Here is a 22493-nt window from a genome sequence, read left to right on the forward strand (position 1 = left end):
AAATGTTTTAAATAAATCAGAGGGGTATAAAATATTTAAGCATAAAAATGCCTGAAGCAGCATAGATTGGCATTATAATTGTTGGAATTAGAAAATGGTCACTCATGAGAGACTCTGGTCTAAACAAAGGAACACATTAGGCATCTGGGTCTGGGATCTGTGGCCCTTGCTGAGCTATCCCGTACCTCCCAGGGCCTGCATGTTCGCTGGTCACGCAACTTAGAGTTAAGTATACGCTTCCTCTCTCTTTTCTGCTACTCCTAATTCACAATTCAACTCAAGTGTTTCTTTCTTTAATCTCCTAAATCCGATTTAAATGTTCTTCTTTTGTGCCTCCCCCCATAGTTATCAGCTGTGTTTTATTTGTAGTTATTTTTGCTTCTGTTTCATTCACTAAGTTATAAGCTCCACAAGGGTGAGGCAGTGTTAGATTCAGTTTTGCATCCCTCAGCACGGGGCCTTGTGCAGTTTAGATTTGCAGTAAATATTTATTAATGGAATAAAGTAACTGAGTAAAATTATTTTAACTTTTTGACATGAATTTTCTTATTTTTGTGTTGGGGATTCTTTCAACAAATATTTACTTGTAGATAAAATATTCAAAGTTATTTAATTATTATGGGGCTAGTATATACATATTAAAGGAAGAATGAGGATTTGTGGTTTTAAATTTAAGCAATTTCAAATTTAGACTTTGTAACTATGCCAAGCAATTTTGACATCTAATTCTTTTTAAATTGTGGCTATGGGTTTATAAAGGATTTTCTGTATCATTTTTTATTCTTCCATAATGTAATTGAAAATGTATGCTATTTAGGTTTTTTTGTTGAAATGCCAGGTAGGTGATATACAAGTAATAGAAAGAGCATTACCTTATTAATCATATTAATCAAATCAACGTTTATTGAGTGCTTAATACTATGCTATGTGTTGTGCTAAATACATATTCCCTCACCACAACCCTGCAGGGTAGATAATATTAGGGAACTGAGGCCCACGCAGATTAAAGAACGTGCCCCAAACTACTCAGCCACACAGTGAAAGAGCCAGACTGTGACCTCAGTAATCCTGGCTCCGAATACTCCTCCTTAGCAATGGCCTCCAGTTCTGGTGGCTCCACTGTTACCTTGGGCAAGACCCTGACCCCTCTCTAGGCTCCTGTTTTGTCGTGATTCTTACCAGTCCTAATATCCTTTTGCTGAATGACTCTAACTTTTATATTTAAAATTCTTTCTATTCACTAGACATAAATCCGTATGAAAAGTTTAGACACATGACTTGTTTTGCAAAATTCATTTCATAAGTAATACAATTTTTTGAGTTAATTGACCTTGTCTGTTCTTAAAATGAAATATTAAAATGAAAAGAATTATAAAAACACATGAACAGAACTAATCAGTGATATGAAGCCCATAGGAGATTGAAATTTAATGCTGTTTAGGTATCTAAGTGGTATAAATTACAGTTTTTAAGAGAAAAAAGGATACTGATCGTATAGCACTTCTTGAAAATGTGGTTGATTTTAAAGTGTTAAATAAATAAAGCTTTGTACTTGAAAACATTTTAATTAAAACTTTTAATTAAACTTTTAATTTGAAATTCACTGTGTACTTAGTGATAATTGAAAGCAATTCAGTTAAATACAGAGGCTGATGTATATTCATTGGATAAAAGCTGATGCTTATTAAGGCCTAATCTGCCATACCCTGTCATTATGGAAAATACTTGAAGAAAAATGTGGCTTTTCCCAGGAGTCAACTCTAAGCTAATAGGGTTGGTATATGTGGTACCTACCTGTTGAACTTCTCATTCCTTTATATTCCATCTTTTGTTACCAAAGTTAGGCAGAGAGATTGGTATCAACTGTATGGCTAACCTAAGGGATCATTTTAATTGGATTAAATTGTTGGCCATTTTTCCTATATATTTTGTGGATTTTTAAATAACATTATTAAAAAAACTTTACAGCCTTAAAAGGTTATATTCATAGTCCCATCACACATAGTCTTAGTAGTTATTTACATTTTTCCTTTCACAGTATTTCCATGTTTTTATGTATGTGTATGTAGATGTAGAGATATATGTATGTATACACACACACATATACATACACACACATACTCACATATTCTTTATTATGTGCTTTTGGGAAGTTAATCCCAATGTTCAATAGTAGTTTATAGGAAGGAAATTTATATACCCTTTTTAATGAACAGTCTTGATTTTGTTGTACTCTTTGTGTTCACGTTTTATTAGAATGGTTTTTATTGGAATCATCTTTTTAGTTTGAAACCTGGGAACCTAAGTACAGATGTTATATCTGAAAATAATGCCATTTAAGACTTAACTGTGAACATTGACAGTTGATATATTATCCAGATTATTTATTATTTTATATATTTACTTATAAAGCTTAAATTTTCTATTTATATTGACACTTTAAGATTTCTTACTGGAAATCACAAGTGAGGTCTTTGAACCTACTTTTCATGATTACCAATTTTATATACACTTTACAAAGTACATCAGATTGAAAGATAACCCTTTAGAAAGCAGTAAGATGGAAATGTGGTACAGCATCCCAGACCACAGAGACTGTTCTCTAACCTAAGTTCTCTTGATTTGTTCTGGAGCCTCGGTTTAGTGCCTTAATACCAGAAACTTTGGCTAAAACAGTGTTTCTTAGAAGACATGGGTCCCTGAATTCTGGATAGCAACACTCTGGAATTATCTATCCTTTGAGTTGTAAGCTGGTGTGATTTAAGTTCCATAGCCAACCGCAGCCATCGTGGCCTTAATAACTACAGCTCTAGAGTGCTACATTACACCTTTGCTTCTAAACCTGAGGAACATTTCTGCTGAAAAGTTTTAGATTTTTAAGGTCAGCATATGTTATAATTAATATGTATTGTTATTTTTATTACAAATCAGGACAAAGTGCAATTGCTGGGGAAGAACATCCCAAAGGCTGCATTCTGCAGGAAGTGCACCTCAAATTCCTGCTAACAGGACTGCTTTCAGGACTGCCTTCACCACAGTTTGCTATCCGCATGTGCCCACCGTTGACCACAAAAAACATCAAGATGTATCAGCCACTGCTTGCTGTTGGTGAGTATTTGACCTATCTTTTTTTTAACTCACTTTATAAGATATTTAGGTTTCCTAGTTTCTAGAAAATCCTTTGTTCTCTGTGAGGATGCTTTAAAAGGAGGTAGAGGCTAGTAAAATCATGTAAATACTCATCTTGAAACATTTTTCTTATTTTTTCTATCCTTTTATTCCACCTGTCTTATTTTTAATTTCAGTGATAACTCATCCACCTGAGATTGGACAATCGAGTCTCTAACACTATAGTATATTTCTGAAATACCAGGAGGCTAGTCCCGGTGTAATGTTAAATCACAGACCTCTTGTCTTTTCTTAGACCGCCCCAGTCTTTCTGTGCATGTCATTTTGTATTCAGTCTTTGTTAATTAAAAATATAGTCAGAGTTAACAGTTTAATAACAGCAGGGTTCTTCATTTGCTAAGTATTGTATGTTAAATATTGTTTAAAGTGGCTATGGTCCCTATAAACTAAGATTTGCTTTTTTGTTTGAAATTGCATATTTTTATGTTATAGATAGAAAATTTGTCTAGGTTTCAAGTTGCTGTCAATTAATTTCATAGTAAGGTGATGAACTGAATTTTTTTTACAGTGTACAGAAAACAACAAACTTTAGTTTGCTATTAAATATATGAGGTTAAAATACATTTCTCCAAATTTCTTGAAAAATAGTATTTATTTGAAACTGTCAGCGTTTCTTCTTAAGTTGCTATTAGTTGCCTTCTGTTTTTCTCCCCAAATCTATAAACATGTGATTTGTGATTCTTTTTCTTCTTTCTTAAATGAAAACCTAACCACATTTATTTTGTGGGCAGCACATCTCAGCTTAATGGCTGACTTGTCAGTACTAAAGATTCATTTGGGTATTACTATTTGGCAGTATGCTTTTCCTGTTCTTTTCCTGTGCCTATCTTCTGAAAGTAATTTGAATTTTAAGATTCAATAGTCGGCCGGGCGCGGTGGCTCACGCCTGTAATCCTAGCACTCTGGGAGGCCGAGGTGGGCGGATCGTTTGAGCTCAGGAGTTCGAGACCAGCCTGAGCAAGAGCGAGACCCCATCTCTACTAAAAATAGAAAGAAATTATATGGACAGCTAAAAATATATAGAGAAAAAATTAGCCGGGCATGGTGGTGCATGCCTGTAGTCCCAGCTACTCGGGAGGCTGAGACAGGAGGATCCCTTGAGCTCAGGAGTTTGAGGTTGCTGTGAGCTAGGCTGACGCCACGGCACTCACTCTAGCCTGGGCAACAGAGTGAGACTCTGTCTCAAAAAAAAAAAAGATTCAATAGTCTATGTATTTGTGTCCAGATTTATATAAATGCAGATAAATGTTTAATTTTTGTTTTAGAAACTATTGATTCATATTTAAACTCTAACAGAGATTTTAACTTGGATCCATCCGTGTACTTTACATGTACATGTATGTACAGTGTTAGTGTACCTAATTTGTTGTTAGGATTTTGTCAATTTCTTGGGGAAAATTACTCCTTGGGACAGCTATAAAATAAGAGCTATGGCAAGGTCTGAGATTTATGCAGAATAAGTTGTATTGTACTAGCATATAGTGAATATCATCATTTACTGACTTCAGTATAATAACAAAGTAAAAGTAAAAAATACAAAATAAGTGCCTTTTGTATTGTACTAGCATATAGTGAATATCATCATTTACTGACTTTAGTATAATAACAAAGTAAAAGTAAAAAATACAAAATAAGTGCCTAAAGTTCTGCAGTGTCACTAGGGGAGGTAAGTAGAGTCCAAATATGGAATTCTTGTGCTGCCCGTAGAGTATTAGTTTATAGGTTCACCATCATGAAAACTTCAGATTGTAGAAATCATTTGATTATTATGAAGATCTTTTAATTGAAAAACTTTAGTAATACTTTTACAGTACTAGAAGGTATTATTATGGAATAGATGGTAAGTATAAGCAACTGTACAATATGTTTTTCTAAAATGGTTTTACAAAAGATTTCTGGAGCTTTATTTTGCAAATAAGATAAAATTGGAATTTGCCTAGAATTTTTACTTCCATTCTGTTGCTTTGTATGAATTCATTTATCATTTTAAATCATGTGCAGTAAGAAAGTGATTGTCCAAATAATTTGTTCACTTTTCTTGCTTAATTGATAAATACATTTTAGAGACAGAAGCTTTACTTTCTCAAGTATGTTCCTGTCCCTTCTGTTTAAACTTTAGACATACTACTTGAGACCATTAAAAGCTTTAGGAATAGTAATAAACTATTAATTACAGTGATAACAGAAATACTAATAGTTAACCAAGTGCTTACTTTGTGCCAAATACTGTGCTAAGTGTTTTACATATATTTTCTCATTTAATTTCTAACAAATAGATTTTCTACTGTTCCCATTTCAAAGAGGTAAAAACAGAGTGAGTATGGGCAACTAATTCACCCAAAAGTATCGGGCAGAATCAGGGCTTGAGCCCAGGCTTCTTTAACTGCAGAAACCATAATTAACAATCATACTTTATGATCTTGTCAGGATTTATTTAATATGAAACAAAACAAAAACAAAAACTTTGTAAAGAAGAATAGAAAAACCTGGTTGATGAGCTCTCCTAGGTTGCCTTTTTGAGCACCAGCTATAAGAAACCTTCTGAATCTCAAAAAGTATTATATAAATTGCAATGTGTAGAAAGGCTTAGGAAAACTGCAAATTGTATGTGTATTGATATAGGTTTTAAAATCTTTCTGTGAAAATCTATCCCTGGAGTTAGGCAAGATTTTAGAGCACATCAAATTAGGCCCATTTTTGATCAGGGGATGGGAAAAGAAATTCATTCTTTTTTTTTCTTTCTTTCTTTCTTTTTTTTTTTTTTTGTACATAGCTTGAGTCCCTTTGGTAAAAGATAAAATGTTATAAAATGATTAAAATCTTGAGAAAGATTTGTGTTGAAAAGATCTGGAATTCCCACTAAATTAATAGTCTTCTGTTACATAATTTTAATAGGTACAGGAAATGGTTCTGTCCTGGTGTACCACCTCACCAGCGGTCTGCTACACAAGGAGTTAAGCATCCATTCATGTGAAGTCAAGTGAGTATGTCATTGTGATGTTGGGATCACAAACATACGTAATATCAGGAAAAAGTTCTCATAGACTTTTCTACATTGAATACTCTGCAGTGGTATTTGCAGTGGTGATTATTTGAATAATAAATATTCATATCCAACTAATGGCTATGTTAAATAAGGATGAGTACTAATTGTTTGCTTTGTAAAGAACATAAGCAGTGGAGAATTTTTTCTCTTTTACTGCTATGTCTTATTTATTTCTCCTGAGGTCCAGGCTAGTTTCTCACTGGAAATCCCTGTGTTGCTTTGTTCAAGTTTATTTTGTTTATTTTTTATTTTTGTGAAGATCCATCAGTAGGATTGCTCATGATAAGTTTGAATAAAGTCATTTTAATTGTTAATTAATGTTATTTATTTCTTTGTTTAAACACCACCAGAAAAAGTACCAAAACTATATAGCACTTACTCTCTTTGATTTTTGAGATATGATCTGTTTATGAGGCTGTGTACGCACAGATGTCTGAGGAAAGGCTACATTGATAGAGGAGTACCTCTTGTTTTTGTTTTAAGGTACATACCTGTCTACTCCATAGCATTATTTTGCTAAATGCAAGGCTATTTTTTTATTTTATTTTTTGCCCTATCAATGATAGGTTGTACAGTTACACATACATATATGATGGAAATTTCCAGTAGTTTTTGATCTTTTAATGAAAGTATATTTCTGTTTTCTACATATTATATAATTGTAGGTCTCGTGTATACATTAAAATTCTTTAGTGAACCCTTAGTGAACACATTATTCTGAGTAAATGCATTTTCTGAACAGAGAAGGGTTAACCCTTTAAATATCACAACTTTTGATTGTGATGAAAATCGCTGAAAAGTTTACATTGCCTTATTCTTTCAAGTGCATTTTTTTGTGGTACAGCTCAGGCGACTGTTTATTGCTACCTTATGCTGTGCCCCTACGGTATCTCCCCAGATACGTTTACATGGAATAGGAATATCTTCAAATGCATTGAGCTTTTGGGGTGCAGTGACACAGGTGTCTGTGTGGACTGTCTCAGGCTGTTGTTCATCTTCTTTTCTCTTCTCTGCTGTTATGATGTCTGCAATTTGCCATTCTGGCACTTCTGGTAGTCTCTGCTGCCACTGCTGATATCTTCTCTCTCCCTTCCTTTCCTGTGTAAATTTCTTCTCTTGACATTTCCTTTCTCCCTTGCCTTTTGTGTGTGGTGTTTCCTCTTTTGGCTAACACCAAACAATCAAAACTCTCCATTTAACCAGTACTTGTTCTAAGGCTTATGTTAAGTATTAATACATTGCATGCATCATTTTGTTGAATCCCCACTACAACCGTATGGGATAAGCACTATATTTCCAATTTACAGAGGATGAAACTGTGAATTACGGAGTAATCTATGAAAGAGGTAGATGGAATTTAGTCTAGGCCTTAGAAGCTTCATGGCCTTAGGTATTGACTTACGCTTACAGTGCCTGTCCTAGAGCTCCAGCTAAAAAAATTCACATAGATTAGTAGGAATTATGTTGGCAATAAAATAAAAACGTTGACTGAGCCAAGATTCATGCAAAGAATTTGACACATGCTTCTGAAAAATCAAACACATTGTCATTTTTTTCCCTTAACAGTGAAACCTTCAATAGCTAATTTATCAATTAGCTGTTAGTTTTAAGTAAGATTTGTTATCCTGGATCAGTCAGATTGTAGATGTCACTAAATATTATAACTTACACATGCTATGATAGTATTTATGGTTGAATAACACTGAAATTAATTAGAAAGTGTTACTTGAGATATTGAATAACTAAGGGATATGCTACTCAGTCTACTGTTGTGAATGATCATACAAAGATGCTCCATTTTTTATATGAATTTTCCCTCTTAATTGCCGTGTTGAAAATAATTCACATTTTATATTCAGAGATTCTGCCCAAGGGGATGCTGAAATACTGCTGTCTTTGTGTCTCAACTAATACAATTTTAATATTACAATTAAAGCCATTATAAAAATTTTGCAGATGTTTTATAAAAATTTCAGAACTTATTATCAATAAACCCAATACATTCTAGATGTTATATGCAAATTAATGCTTACTTTTAGAAAATGTTTTTCTATCTTATACTAAATTTGTTTTTTTAAATCACATAATCTTAAGTACTTGAATGTTGTACATACATACAGCTAGGGACTGTAATCCTGCAGTTCCTGCAGATAGCTGCATGTGTGTGTTTTTTTAAAACCAGGATGTTTTAACCAGGGATACTTCACTCAGATATCTATTGAGAATCTTCTGTATGCTTGTAAACAGACAAAGCCTTTGATGGTTGTAATCCAGTGAAAGATACCTGGAAGTACACAAAATAGAGAGATACATGTAGGTTTTCTGAGATTATTAGTTTGTGTCTTTGTCCAGTAGGCTGAGTTTACAATACAGATCAAGTATCCCTTGTTCAAAATGCTTGGGACCAGAAGTGTTTGAGATTCCGGGGTTTTTTCGGATTTTGGAATATTTGCATATATATAAGGAGATATGTTGGGGATGGGCCCTGAGTCTAAACCCAGAATTCATCTATGTGTCATATACACCTTATACACATAGCCTGAAGGTAATTTTATATAATATTTTTAATAATTTTTTACATGAAACTCAGTTTGTGTACATTGAACCATCAGAAAACAAAGGTGTCATGATGGTGCTCAAAAAGTTTTGGATTTTAGGGCATGTTGGATTGGATTTTTGGATTAGGGATGCTCAACCTGTAATATAGCCCAGTACTATTTTGAATGTTAAAAATTACTATAACAGTAGCATATGTGGATATCAGGACATTGACTCAGTATTGCTTTGAGTAAATTGAGTGATTTGTGGAAAGTAAAATGATGTCTATTTTGTCTGTGTGTAAATTTGCAGAAGGATCTTAGAATTTCAAGGCCATTCAGAAAGTGTGTGCTCCCACTAGCCACCCAGTGTTGAGAAGGAGCCTCTCTACAGCAACCCCAGTAGGTGGTCAACAGGCCCAGCTTGAGAAACTGTAGGAGTTAGAACCCTAAATACCTGCTGATAATATTAAGGTTATAATTGTTCAGTGGTTAAGAATCCTACAAAAAAAAAAAAAAAAAATCCTAGATCAAGCCAGAAAATGAGCTGCTGTTCTTATTAATTTTTTATAGACCTCAGTGTACAGTTAGACCTAGATGATAGTGTTCTAATCCTGAAGGCAGTGTGATACTCAGCTGTGTTTGATAAGAGTTTTTATTTTCTTCTGAGAAATAATCCCCTCCTTACCTAATCCACTTTGAAGTTCAACTTGGTTTTTATTTTCCTCAGTAGGAATCAGATATACAAGCTGCTTCTGTGATCTATTCAAAGGCAACATGCTCATACTGCTAGGTTACAAATAAGCAGCTACCCTGTGTTCTGTTACATCCTGTATACTGAAACATCTTGTAAACAGTGGGGAAAGCACTTCTCTGAAAATACATGGAACCAGTAAACATAAGGAGTGCTAAGTTTTTCTTGAACATCGTTCCCTTAATCTAACAAAATTTCCTGAGTACTTATCGTGTGCCTAGAGAGAAATGATGGAGTAACTCCTTCTAAGAGAGTATAATCTAGCACAGTGTTTCTCAGCCAGCCACACTGTTTCCTCAGTCATTCAGGCTTAGATTAAAGCCCAATTTGTCCTTTGGGTCTGATCTTTAATAGTCCTTCAGGGGCTGCCCAGCCCCTGAGACCAGATTATGTCTGATTCTTAACGTAGTCATGCTGAGCTCTTTACTTTCTTTCGTGGTAGACAATACAGAAGGCACTTGTGTAATGTCTCTTTTCTGCTAGATTGTAAGCTCCAGAGGACAGCAATTATGTCAGTCTCGTCCGCGGCTGCATTTCCAGTGCTTAGCACAGTCACTCGCATGTACCAGGTACTTAACAGATGTAATTTTGGAAATAATGAATGAGAAATGGGAGGACTGGAATTCTTACGGTCCAACGATAGTGGCATCACTATACTGGAGCATGATCAGTTCGTACTGTAAGACTTGGAGGGTGGGTCTTAGGGTTTCTGTGGACAAACAGGTCTTACTGAAGCTACCAGACCAATACAGAGAGCAGAATACATCCAAAATGATTCCTCTTAACTTTTGTTCATGCTAAGTAGAAAAATTAATGAGTACTGTTGCTGTTAGGAAAACAAAAGGAAAAACAAGAGTCCAAGGGACTTTTCTAGTGACTAATTATCCAAATTATATAGCATTCATTGTGGGTATGGTTTGAGTTTAGGAAATGGGGGGGCCTCATGAAGAAGGTAGGGCTTGAGTTAGATCTTGAAGTGAGAGTAATAATGATAATTGCCAATACACATGGTGCTTACTATGTGCCAGGCTTATTCACGTACTCAGTGATACTATTCCTGTGCAACAGGTGAGGAAATTGAGGTACAGAGAGAGTACAGAGCTATTAAGTGCTCGAGCCAGGACTTGAACTCCAGTATTATTTGAAGAGGAAAGGAGAGAGTTCATTCCAGGCATGGATGTTCCCAAAGGTACTCAGTTATAAGTAGCCTAATCTGAGTGTTTCAGTGAAACTTTATGTTTAAAAAGTTATAATCCTTGATAACCACAGCAATTCTCTGCTGTTGCAAATCGTTTTTAGTTCTCTTTGGCTTATGCTTGTCCTTCTGAGAAAAGACAGGTAGGTACAAAGGGATCAGTAAGGAAGGTTATTCTCATTAAAGTAGCAGATAAGGTTCAAATGATTGAGAGGTCGGCTTGGTTAGGTAAGATGAAGCAAATGGCTGGATGGCCTTGAAGGGCACATAGAGGAGTTTGGATATTATGCAGGAAGCCATTGTGCCTTCTTGGGTAAATAGGAGACATGTTAAAAACAGTATTTCATGCCAAACCTAGCAATAGCATTCAAATTGGTATAGAAATGAATAAACTAGAGCAGAGGTCGGTAAACATTTTCTGTAAAGAGCCTGATGATAAATATTTTAGGCTTAGGATTTTAGGCCTTAAAAGGTCACAGCTACTCAACACTGCTATTGTATTGTGAGAGGTGCCATAGATGATAAATAGTTTTAAAAAATGGCTGTCCGGTAAATACTGATGAGCAGTCATATAGAACAGAGGTTTAGACTTCTCTCCCCACCAGCCTCTATCGCCTTGTAACCAGTGCAGATCCTTCACATGACTCTGATGGGCTGACTCGTTGTCCCAGTGGCCCCCTTCTCTCTTCCATTCTCTGCAGATTGCGATGGTTTGCACTGTCCAGTTATGTTAGTGGGAAAAAATGTATCATCACTTCCTGTCGCACATAAACGAGACTCCCAGGGCATTAGGTTGCCGTCTTGTCATACATATCTTTTTCGTTGAGATTTTTCTTTTGTGCTTCTCTCTAATTGATGTACTATTTGGAACTTTTAACCACTTCCAAATCTAACAGCTCAGTTTCTATTCTTTGTTTCTGAAATTTCTGCCTCCGAACCAAGAATTTTGTTAAAATTTGATTCAACTCTTAAGTGTACCTAACTTTAAACATTCTACTCAGAATATTTCTATGCCACTTCTTTTTACGCAGTTGGAATTCTTGGAAACTACTTGTCATGTGATTCACTCTCTGGCCAGTTTGTAATTGTCATTTTAATGCTGAATGAATTTTAATGCTAATGAATCCTGGTCACTAAACTATCTTGTCATTACATTTGGAAATAAAGTTTTAATTAGAAATAATTGTATATGTGTTAGAAATATATGGTAATATAGTCACAAATATAAGGTCGCGTTATGATAAAAGGTTAGCTGGGAGCGGTGGCTCACACATGTAATCCTAGCACTCTGGGAGGCCGAGGGTAGGAGGATCACTTGAGTGTAGGAGTTTAAGATCAGCCTGGACAATAGTGAGACTCCTGTTTCTGCAAAAAATAAAAAAAAAAATTAGCCAGGCGTGGTGGTACATGCTTGTAGTGCCAACTACTTGGGAGGCTGAGGTGGGAGGATCACTTGAGCCCAGGATTTGGAGGCTGCAGTGAGCTATGATGATGCCACTGCACTCTAGCCTGGGCAATAGAGCAAGACCCTGTATCAAAAAAAAAGAAAAAGGTCATATTATTTTTTGATTAACTTGTGTAATAAAATTTAGGTCTTAGGAAAACTTATTTTTTAAATAAACATTCCCAACAAAAGAGGGTATTAGTTTAGTCTTTGTTTAATTTCTCATTATAGGGGTATTGAATGGACGAGTTTAACCAGCTTTCTTTCTTTTGCTACCTCAACACCAAACAACATCGGATTAGTGAGAAATGAACTTCAACTGGTTGATCTTCCAACAGGTTTGTTTTAAAAGATTCAGAGTGGTTTGTCATATTGGTCAGTGATGTTGTTATTTATAAAACATGTCGTAAGTACTTTTACCTTTGAGTTTTATCTTGTTTTCTGTGTTTATATATTCTTTTGTTTTGTAATAACTGCTCTAGACAGATCTCATCATTGTTTTTATGGAAATTTTGTTAACATAAATACATGGTAAAATGGAGGGCCATTAACTTAAACAGATTCATAAAAAAAAATAGGATACCAGGTCTACTTTTAAGTCCATTGTTATACATAATCAAAAGATTAATTTTAAAATTACTGTTTATTAGATTCTCTGTTTAAAAATTTGGCCTTGGGCCAGGCATGGTGGCTCATGCCTGTAATCCCAGCACTTTGGGAGGCTGAGGCAGGAGGATCACTTGAGCCCAGGAACTGGAGACCCTGTCTCAAAAACATAGCGAGACTCTGCCTCTAAAGAGAGAAAGAGAGGGAGAGGGAGAGAAGAGAGAGGAAAGAAAGGCTTTGCAGGAAACCCTTAGAAGACTTAGAGATTAAGTATTATTAAGCTCAAATTTAAAACTTTTGATAGTCTCTGACTGACTGAATAGGGAAACTTGATTTGGAAGTTTGAAAACTTTATAATGGGAAACATTCCAGTAAAGTAACTTGTTCAGAATTGTTAACCCAGTGAATTTGAGAAGAACTTGAAAATCTAATAAGGTGAGAGTTTAAAATTATTTTATGGTACATGCACTAACTTCATAAAGGCTTTCTGACAAAATTATAGGTTTCTTTAAAATGGTATAATAATATGAATATATATAGATGATTTTAACCAATATATGTGTGTACCTGTGTTTGTAAAATAAATCAAGTAAATGGGTGTAAATAAATGAAGTGTATGGTTGTTTTCTTATATTCTCCATATATATTTCCAAGCTCTCAAAGATATAGCTGCTTTTTACTGAACCTTAAGGCAGCAGCCCCATCTGTAGTCCAGGGTTGTTCTAGTCTCATTAGAAGTGACCTGCCAGTGACCCTTATCCCCAGATTCCTAATTTGCCAACAAACTGGCACCAGCTCTCTAGTTATGTGTAGTACCCCGGGGATAAAATGCTGTATTTTAGCATCATTCACTAAAAAAAATCCTTGTTCATTTTTTTCCAGTCAACTCAAGTTCAGAATTGTAAGATATAACTTAAAATCTTTCACAGATTTATTCTTAAGGAACTAATGTCTATAGTAATAATTAATGGCTTCCTTAAGTGGGATGTTTGAGTTCATAGATTAGACTTTTATAGGCTTATCTTCTAAGGAGGCCAGCAGACTAACCGAGTCAGGCAAGGACACGGGCTGTTTGGGGTATAATAGTGAGCAGAGTGAGATCCACTAGATGGCATCGAGCGGCAGGGAGACGTTTAGGCATTCAGCTGTCTTTGAATTGAGTATGTTCACTCTTATTTAATGTGAATAAAAATCTAAGAAAAGCTATAAGGTAGAATTTATTCAGACATAAGGTAGAATTTATACTTTTCATTTACAGAAAACCATTTACCTTCTTTTGTTAGCTAATTCTCACACTGTAACTGTACACCACGCATGAATATTGTGGTTATCATTCCCTAATTTCAGTTTATAGAGACATTTTGGTAGAAACACGTTCAAAATATTTTAGTATTTTGCAGATGGGACAAGAAAATCTTAAATACATGTTTCAAGAGTTTGTCTCCCCCCCTAGTTAGTATTTGGAAACATGGGAATGTTTATATTACTTCAAATAATCAAGTAGTTTTTACGGTGGACAATTGCTTTACCATAGATGCCTTAAAATTTTAGAAATTAGTATTTCTAAAATTGAATTACAGAATTCAAGAAACTGTATAACAAATGAAAATGCCTTTTTATAAAATAGATATTTGAATATAAGTAATATATTATTGATCATTAACTTGTAATACTTTTGAGAATATTTTTTGAATTTAGATTATTAGAAACAGCTTAGAAGCAAATGGAGGAATGAACGGGAGGATAGAGGGTAGACTAATCAAATTATGCTTGTATGGCATTTTGTTTCTTACATGTTTTATGTGTTGTTTTCATATCTTCTTTAATATTTGCAATTAAAGGTAGGAGTATTGCTTTTCGTGGTGAAAGAGGCAATGATGAGTCACCCATCGAAATGATTAAAGTATCTCATTTGAAGTAAGTGTCAACCTAAAAAGACCTATGGTGTTACTGCAATGGAATATCATGGATTTTTTTAATCTTTAAGAAAGTGGGACTATATTAGAGTGCATTTAGAATTTTTTAGTGATAGTAAATGGTGATATGCAGCTATATCAAAAAAAATATTTTGTTCACAAAATTAAGTTGCTATCATTCTGCACTTTTAAAATGATGAGGTAACTTTTGTATGAATCGTTATTTGTTTTCTGATGAAATTCTTATGCACTTCCACCTAACCATGGAGTTAGTGAATAAAAGAACTTATTTTCTTTATTTATAATTTAGACCTGCTCTACTTCTAGAAATTTTTTGAGTTGTTTTGTTTCAAGGGAAAATAAATGAAAAGCAGAATTATTAAAAATAGAAATTGAATGAAAACCAACCAAAAGAACAAGGAAAGAAAGATTAATCTTTCTAAAATAGTTTTCAAATTGTTTTGGCTTTTCTAGGATCTTTGAATTTCCATATAAATTTTAGAATCACCTTATCAGTTTTACCAAAAAATCTTCAAAGGATTTTGATTGGGATTGCATTGAATCCATAGATCAGTGTGGTAAAGAATTAATAGCTTAACAAGTTTTGTGATTCATGAACATAGTAAATCTTTCCATTTATGTAGGTCGTCTTTAATTTCCTTCAGCAATATTTTATAGTTTTCAGTGTATAAGTCTTACATATCATTTGTTCATTCTTTTTGTGTTTTCTTTGATCTGTTATAAATGGCATTGTTAAAATTTAAATTTTTAATTATGTGTACTGACGTACGGTTAATTTTTTGACTTTGTCCTTGTACCTTGTAACCATGCTAAACTTAATTATTACTTCTAGTATAGATGTTTTTGTTGATTCCTTAGAATTTTCTATACAGAAAATCTTGTTTGCCAATAAAGACACTTGTATGTCTTTGTTTTTTCTCTATGATTTTTCTAATTTTTTTCATTTACTGCCATGCTTATCTTTTCTTTCCTTCTGCTTTTTAAAAATGCTGTTCTTTTTCTAGTTTCTTAAAGTAGAAATTTAGATAATTAGATTAAGGTGGTTCTCTAAAATATAAGCATATAATGCTATACAAGCATTGCTTTTCCCGTATCCTACGATTTTTGATATGATGTGTTTTCATTTTAATTCACTTTGAAATATTTAAAATTTTCCACGAGGGTATTCATAGGTACATTTTGTAACTTCAGACTAGTTGGGTGTTTTCCCAGGTATCTTTCTGTTAATTTTAGTTTCTGTTGGGGCCAGAGAGCATATTTTATATTATTTCAGTCTTTTGCAATTTAATGTGATTTGTTATGTGCCCCAGAATATGTTCTATCTTAATGAATGTTTCATGTGCGTTTGAAAAAGTTGTGTATTCTGCTGCTGTTGTTTAGATATTACATAAATGTCAGTTCAAGTTGGTTGATAGTATCATTTAACTTTTCCATATTTCTGATTTTCTGCCTGCTTGTTCTGTCACTAGAGATGAGTGTCAAAATCTCTAACTTTAATTACAGATTTATTTATTTCTCATTTGAGGAACTCAAGTTCTTGCTTTGGGTATTTTTTATTTTGGGTATCTATTATTAGATACATACATATTTAAGATTGTTAGATCTTTCTGATGACTTGCTTCTTTATCATTGTGAACTATCCTCTTTGTCCTTGGTACTATTCTTTATTCAGAAGTAAGTCTAATTTGTCTGATATTAGGATAGCCACTGCAGCTTTCTTTTGATTAATATTTTCATGGTATCAATTTTTCCATCCTTTTACTTATAACCCATCAGTGTCTTTATATTTAAAGTTAGTTTATTGTAGACAGCATATGATTGGGTTCTGTTTTTCCATTTGGTCTGGCAGTCTCAGCTTTTTAATTATAATGTTTAAATTATTCATATTTGGTATAATTACCAATCTATCATCTTGCTAATTGTTTTATACTTTTTAAAATTTTAAATGAATTAATATATTTTTAATTTATTAAGTTTAATTTCTAATATGCAAAATATTAATTGCCATAACCCATATAATCAAAAGTTCTTTTAATGTCCTCAATAATTTTTAAAAGTATAAAGGAGACCTGAGACTAAAAAGTTTGAGAATTGCTCAGACACTTGGGACTCCAGTCTCTTCTATTTCCAGTTAGACTTCATACATGCCTGCTAAATTGATACATCTAAAACAACTGATCACATCATCCCCTACTTCAAAACCCTCAGTGATTTACTAGTCTCTGTAAAATAAACTCCTGTACAGCCCATGACATTTAAGGTCTTTTATAATATGATCAAAAATACACATTTTAGTCTTCTTTCTCATGATTGCTCTCACATACTCTGCATTTCAGGTAGCGTGCTCCTCAAACACACAGTCCTTTCCTGTCTTTGTCATTTGTCGTATTCGTAACTCTGCCTGGAATGCCATTTCCCTGTTGTCAAAATTAATCTCCTCTTTCACAGTGAATCTTTATAGCTCTTATTACATTTTGCCTTATATTAGTTATTTATGTACATGCCTTTATATGCTTTTATATTAAGTACAGTAAATGATGTAATATATTATATTTATATAATCCATCATGGTTTATAAAATTTTTCCCTGTGTTCTGTCCTTTTAAAAAAAAAAATCAGCATTTTGTGAGGTAGGCATGGCAGGTATTATTAACACCATTTTAAACAGAAGTAGAATAAAGTTTAAAAAGGTTACATATCTTTTATCTGAAGCCATATAGTTATCAAGTGGCACGTGTGATCCTGAGTGGAAGAATCTCAGTCCTTTGATATACTGTGTACTCTGTCGTATTTCCTCAATGTCCATCATTTGGTGATAACATTTTAGCTCCTCACAGTGGTTACTGAGTGGTTAGGGCTGAATTTGTGTTTGTTGAATCGCACTCCTTCACCTCATTCAGTACTTTCTGACAGAAAATGAATAAAGAAGGTGGCATTTGTTAAATACCTATTATGGTAGAATGATAGAAACTTTCCATACCTTGTCATTTAATTTTCACTATAACCTGCATACCAACCCACTGAGGTAGGTGATGTTATTCTCATGCCATAGATGAGCAAATGAGCCCCAGGAGGGTTGACATAGTTGTGGCACCAGGATTTGAACCCATGCCACTATTTCTACTGAGCTGGACTCCTTGCCTCATTGTGTGAGTCTTTATGGGCTCTCAAAGGTCATCTTGGAGCTTTACCTTCTTATGACTATTGATCATAGGGGCTAAATGACTGTGTTTAGAATGTGTCATCTGAGTTTTTCAATTTACTGAACTTTTTATTTGTACTAATTCATGGTGAAATTTTTGTAAAAAGAGGCTTATTTAGTAATTTTGTTTATTTTAGGCAGTATTTAGCAGTTGTATTCAAAGATAAACCCTTGGAGTTATGGGATGTTAGGACTTGTACCCTTCTTAGAGAAATGTCCAAAAACTTCCCTGCAGTAACTGCTTTGGTAAGTTACAGTTTAAGAAGTAAATATTTAGATATATATGATGAATGTTTTTATTTAGCTTGAATTAAAATCATTACTGCCATGTATTTTCTTGTTAGAAATATGTGTTTAGAGAAAATTATCTAAATAAATGGAGATAGCCCTTATCTTCTTGGATGGGTCAACCTAATATTACACTAGTGCAATTCTAATTCCAATTTCATTCAGATATTTTGAGAACATGATAAACATATTCTAATAAGTTTGTGAAAGAAGAAAAGTCATAAATAGCTAAGTCATCCTTGAAAAAGGAGTAAATGTGGGAGGTACAGGTGAGGTTGAGGCCCATCCTACCTGATATTAGTACAGATTGTAAAACCATGGAAATAAAATCAGTGTTGCACTGACATAAGAACAGGAATTTGACCAACATAGTAAAGAGCTCAGAAACAGACTCATGAATATTTGGGAACTTAATACACAGTAAAGTAGCACACAGAGGCTGAGGTGGGAGGATTGCCTGGGGCCAGGAGTTTGAGGCCAGCTGGGGCAACATAGCAAGATCCCATCCCTAAACAAAAAAGAAAAAAAAGAAAAATAGCACACAAATCAAAGGGGAAGGACAGGCTATTTAGTGGACAGCATTGTGAAAACTGTCTCGCTTTATGAGAAAAATACTGGATCCCTACCTAATACCATAAGAAAAAGTGAACTCTACAATGTTAAAGACCTAAATATAAAAAAAGTTAAAGCTATCAAATTTAATGTAACAAAATAAGAATATTTTTGTGACCTGGGAGCAGGAGAGAATATCACAAGCTGAAACTAAAAGGCAAAACTATTTTAGTGTATTTGATTAATCAAGAGTAATGCTTTCTATTTGATGAAGGATGCTATTGTAAAATTTAAATACAAAAGACAGTTTGGGGAAAGGAATTTTCCAATGTCTAAAATTAACAAGGAACTTTTACAAATCCACAATGAAAAAACCAGAAGCCCAATGGGAAAATGAACAAAGTATAGGAACAGTTAATGAATGGCAGAGAAATAAAAGGCGAACAAGCATATAAAGAAATGTTCAAAGTGATCAATTTTCAGAGATGTTCAAAGTGAAATAACTATGATATGGATATACCTTTTAGACTAACAAAAATTGGAAAACCACACAATGTGAAGTGTGGGTAGAATATAGAGAATAGGAACCTTTATGCGCAGTTGTTAGGAATGTTGACCAATGCAGCCATTCTGTAGACTGACACACTGGCAGCACTTAGACAAACTTAGGCATCTTCTGTGTCTGGTGAGCTCCTGGTCATGAACAAACTTTTGCAAAGATATTGACTGTAGTATTACTTGATATCATGGGAGTTTGGAGGCAATCTGGGTGTTTTCTGCTGAGAGAACAGACATTAAAAATTGGTCCATTCTCCCATGGCATGGTATACAGCATGCAGAAACAATAGGGAAAGGACTTAAATACATTAAAAACAGTGAAAAGGGTTAGAAACAGGATGAGATATATAACACAGTACTATTTATGTAAATTAGAAATATGTGCATGTGAAATAATGATGTGTTAACTTACACATATGAGAGGATACTGGATTAAAGGCGTTAGAACAGGTGAAATAGAAAAGAATAAATAAATAAAACAAGTGGTCTTGGGTTGACCGACGGAGGATAAAGGCGCCCTGGTTGGAGGAGCATGATTATCTCACTCTGCATGTAAGGGCTGGGGAAGGAGGTGGGGAATAGGAGGTACTATAATTGAATTCATTGCTTTCAGATTCATGTACAGTAATAATGAGTGATGCTGGGCAATGGTGAGTATGCCCAGCTGTTGGAAGGATTCCTGGACAGAAGGAAACCTGGCACTTCTAGGTTTGTCTGTTTTTGTTTCACAGGAGTGGTCACCATCTCACAACTTGAAGAGCCTGAGAAAGAAACAACTTGCTACTCGAGAGGCTATGGCCCGCCAGACTGTAGTCTCGGACACGGAACTAAGTATTGTTGAGTCGTCTGTGATCAGGTACAGTACCGTGTTTCCTGCCTCTGTGGTTTGTACTGTGCGTATCACGTCTGAGAACCTGACAAGTGTCATCTGAAGATATCTGTGGTAGAAAGTTTGACTCAGCTTTATACCCAGATTACTGAAAAGTTAGTTTGTTATTGTACTGTATTGCTTAGTGTATGTAGTCCATAACATGTGCAGTATCATCCATCCATTAGCATCGATTAGTGAATATAATTTTTCTCAGCATCCTGGCCCATAAACTGCAGCTTCTGAAATTCAAATGAACGTAGCATAAACATACAAACAGATCATATTATCATTTGTGCACACCAAGGAAAATGTACTGGGAATTCTAAACTTGTGTTCTATCTCCATCCATACCCGTTTTACAAACGAAAAGCTTCAGAGGCAATGATAGGCAAGACCTCTCTTCTGTCGAGGAGAGTTGGACAGCAGAAAGAGCTAACAGGTTTCTTTTCCTTAAGTTTAGATCATCGTTTTCCTCTGTAGGGTAAACTTTCTCTCATGGTATGACTATTTGGGAGTGGTTTGTGTTTTCCCATTATTAACTGGGCAAAGATTAGTTTCAGACTTTTTTTTAATGGTTTTGGACCTCCTATTAATTCATCTGTACTTTAGGGGAGTTTATTAATTATAGGTGTCACCTGAGGGAAAAGTACTATCTTTATCTTATTTTTGTATATCCCAAAGCTTGTTGCAGGAGGCAGAAAGTAAATCTGAACTCAGTCAGAACATCTCTGCCCGGGAACATTTTGTATTTACTGATAATGACGGCCAAGTTTATCATCTCACTGTTGAAGGAAACTCAGTGAAGGACAGTGCTCGGATTCCACCAGATGTGAGTCTAACCCTCGATTCATCTTCATCAAGGGTTCTTACTAAAGATGGTGTTACTTCCATGTGCAGTGAAGGCAGAGTTGAGTTGGAAAGCTTCTTCAGAAAAGCTTAATGTCAATAAACGTTACTATTTAAGGCGATATTATCATTGATTAAACTTGTTCCTTACCGCTAGAGAATAACATTATAACTATTTTGATTAAATATTTACTGTCTGCTGCTCATTTTTATTCCCATAATGATCCATGAGGAATTACTTCCATTTTACTTGTAATGAAACTGAGGGAGAATAAGTAACTTTCCCAAGGTTACCCAGCTTAACTGTGTGGCAGAGCAGTGTTTTAAACTCAGGTCTGTCTGACTTCAGTATCTGTCCTCTTTCCATTTCAGGCATTACCCTCAAGGATTTGACTTACACGCTAGTATTATTTTTGGATAATAGTAATCAGGTTGTAAGTGTAATGGTATTATTAATATTTACTAACTCATATAAATTCTTTCTATGGCATTGTGGAATTCTATGACTAAAGTTTTGTAGTTAATAATTTGTGTCAGCATGCATTTCACAAGTTGTTTTTAATAGATGGACTAATGAAGGAAATTTTTAACTAATAAAGACTACTATAATGGTTAAATAGAGGCATGAAGGGATTTTTAAAAATATGTATATTTATTTAAAATTGCCATCTAAAAATGGAATGCCAACCCCATATTTTATAGGTGGCTTGGGGTTTCACGAAGTTGCAGTCAAGATGTTGGCTGCTGCTGAAGTCATTTCAAGTTCAGTGGGGCAGGACGATCTGCTTCCAAGATGGCTCACTCACATGCTGATTGCAAATTAATGCTGGCGTTGGTGAGAGGCCTTAGCTCTTCCTCCTGTGGACCTCTCCATGAGGCTGCTTGAGTGTCCTCATGACATGACATCTGGCTCCTCCCAGAGCGAGTGATCCAAGGGAAAGCAAGAAGGAAACTGCAATGTCTTTTGTGACCTAGTTTCAGAAGTCAGTTTAAAGGCAAAGTCTTAATTAAGCATTCTGTTAGCGTGGCCAGGAAAATAGAAATAAGATCTTGGAGTGTTCCTTCATATTATACAGAATTTCATTTATTTAGTATGTTTTTATTATTGAATTTATTATAATATTGATTTTTTAATCTTTTTCTTCTGTTTGTTGAATGCCAGTAGAATATATGCAATATTTGGTGTGTATGCCAGTCTATTAAGGGTCAATTTGTCAAACCATTGGAGCTTTTCTACTTCTTACCATGGATGCCATGTGAATTTTTATATTGTTTAACAAATGCAAAAACAAAATTTCTTTTAATAGAGAAGTAATTGAGCAGTAATATTATTTAATAGCTAACATGTATTGACTGTATGAGAGGCATTGCTTTAAGGCCTTTACCTTTATAAATTTATTAACACTATTGATAGCAACTCCTCACGTTTCATGAACTTACCCTACTTTATGGATAAGTCCAAGGCACA

The 22493-nt window shown here is 34.4% G+C and overlaps 1 protein-coding gene across 1 annotated transcript in view; it reads left to right on the top strand.

Annotated features, from left to right (window-relative positions):
* The window catches only part of WDR11 (WD repeat domain 11), a 50401-nt gene that overhangs the window by 15085 nt on the left and 12823 nt on the right, over nucleotides 1–22493 (top strand). Inside the window, exons 10-16 of the mRNA XM_069460334.1 lie at nucleotides 2932–3108; nucleotides 6085–6169; nucleotides 12397–12503; nucleotides 14613–14688; nucleotides 18048–18156; nucleotides 20040–20164; nucleotides 20861–21008. Of these exons, the coding sequence (XP_069316435.1) occupies nucleotides 2932–3108; nucleotides 6085–6169; nucleotides 12397–12503; nucleotides 14613–14688; nucleotides 18048–18156; nucleotides 20040–20164; nucleotides 20861–21008 (827 nt within the window). The remainder of the gene's footprint in view (nucleotides 1–2931; nucleotides 3109–6084; nucleotides 6170–12396; nucleotides 12504–14612; nucleotides 14689–18047; nucleotides 18157–20039; nucleotides 20165–20860; nucleotides 21009–22493) is intronic.

Source organism: Eulemur rufifrons, chromosome 28 (genome assembly GCF_041146395.1).
Source record: "Eulemur rufifrons isolate Redbay chromosome 28, OSU_ERuf_1, whole genome shotgun sequence".
Taxonomy (NCBI): domain Eukaryota; kingdom Metazoa; phylum Chordata; class Mammalia; order Primates; family Lemuridae; genus Eulemur; species Eulemur rufifrons.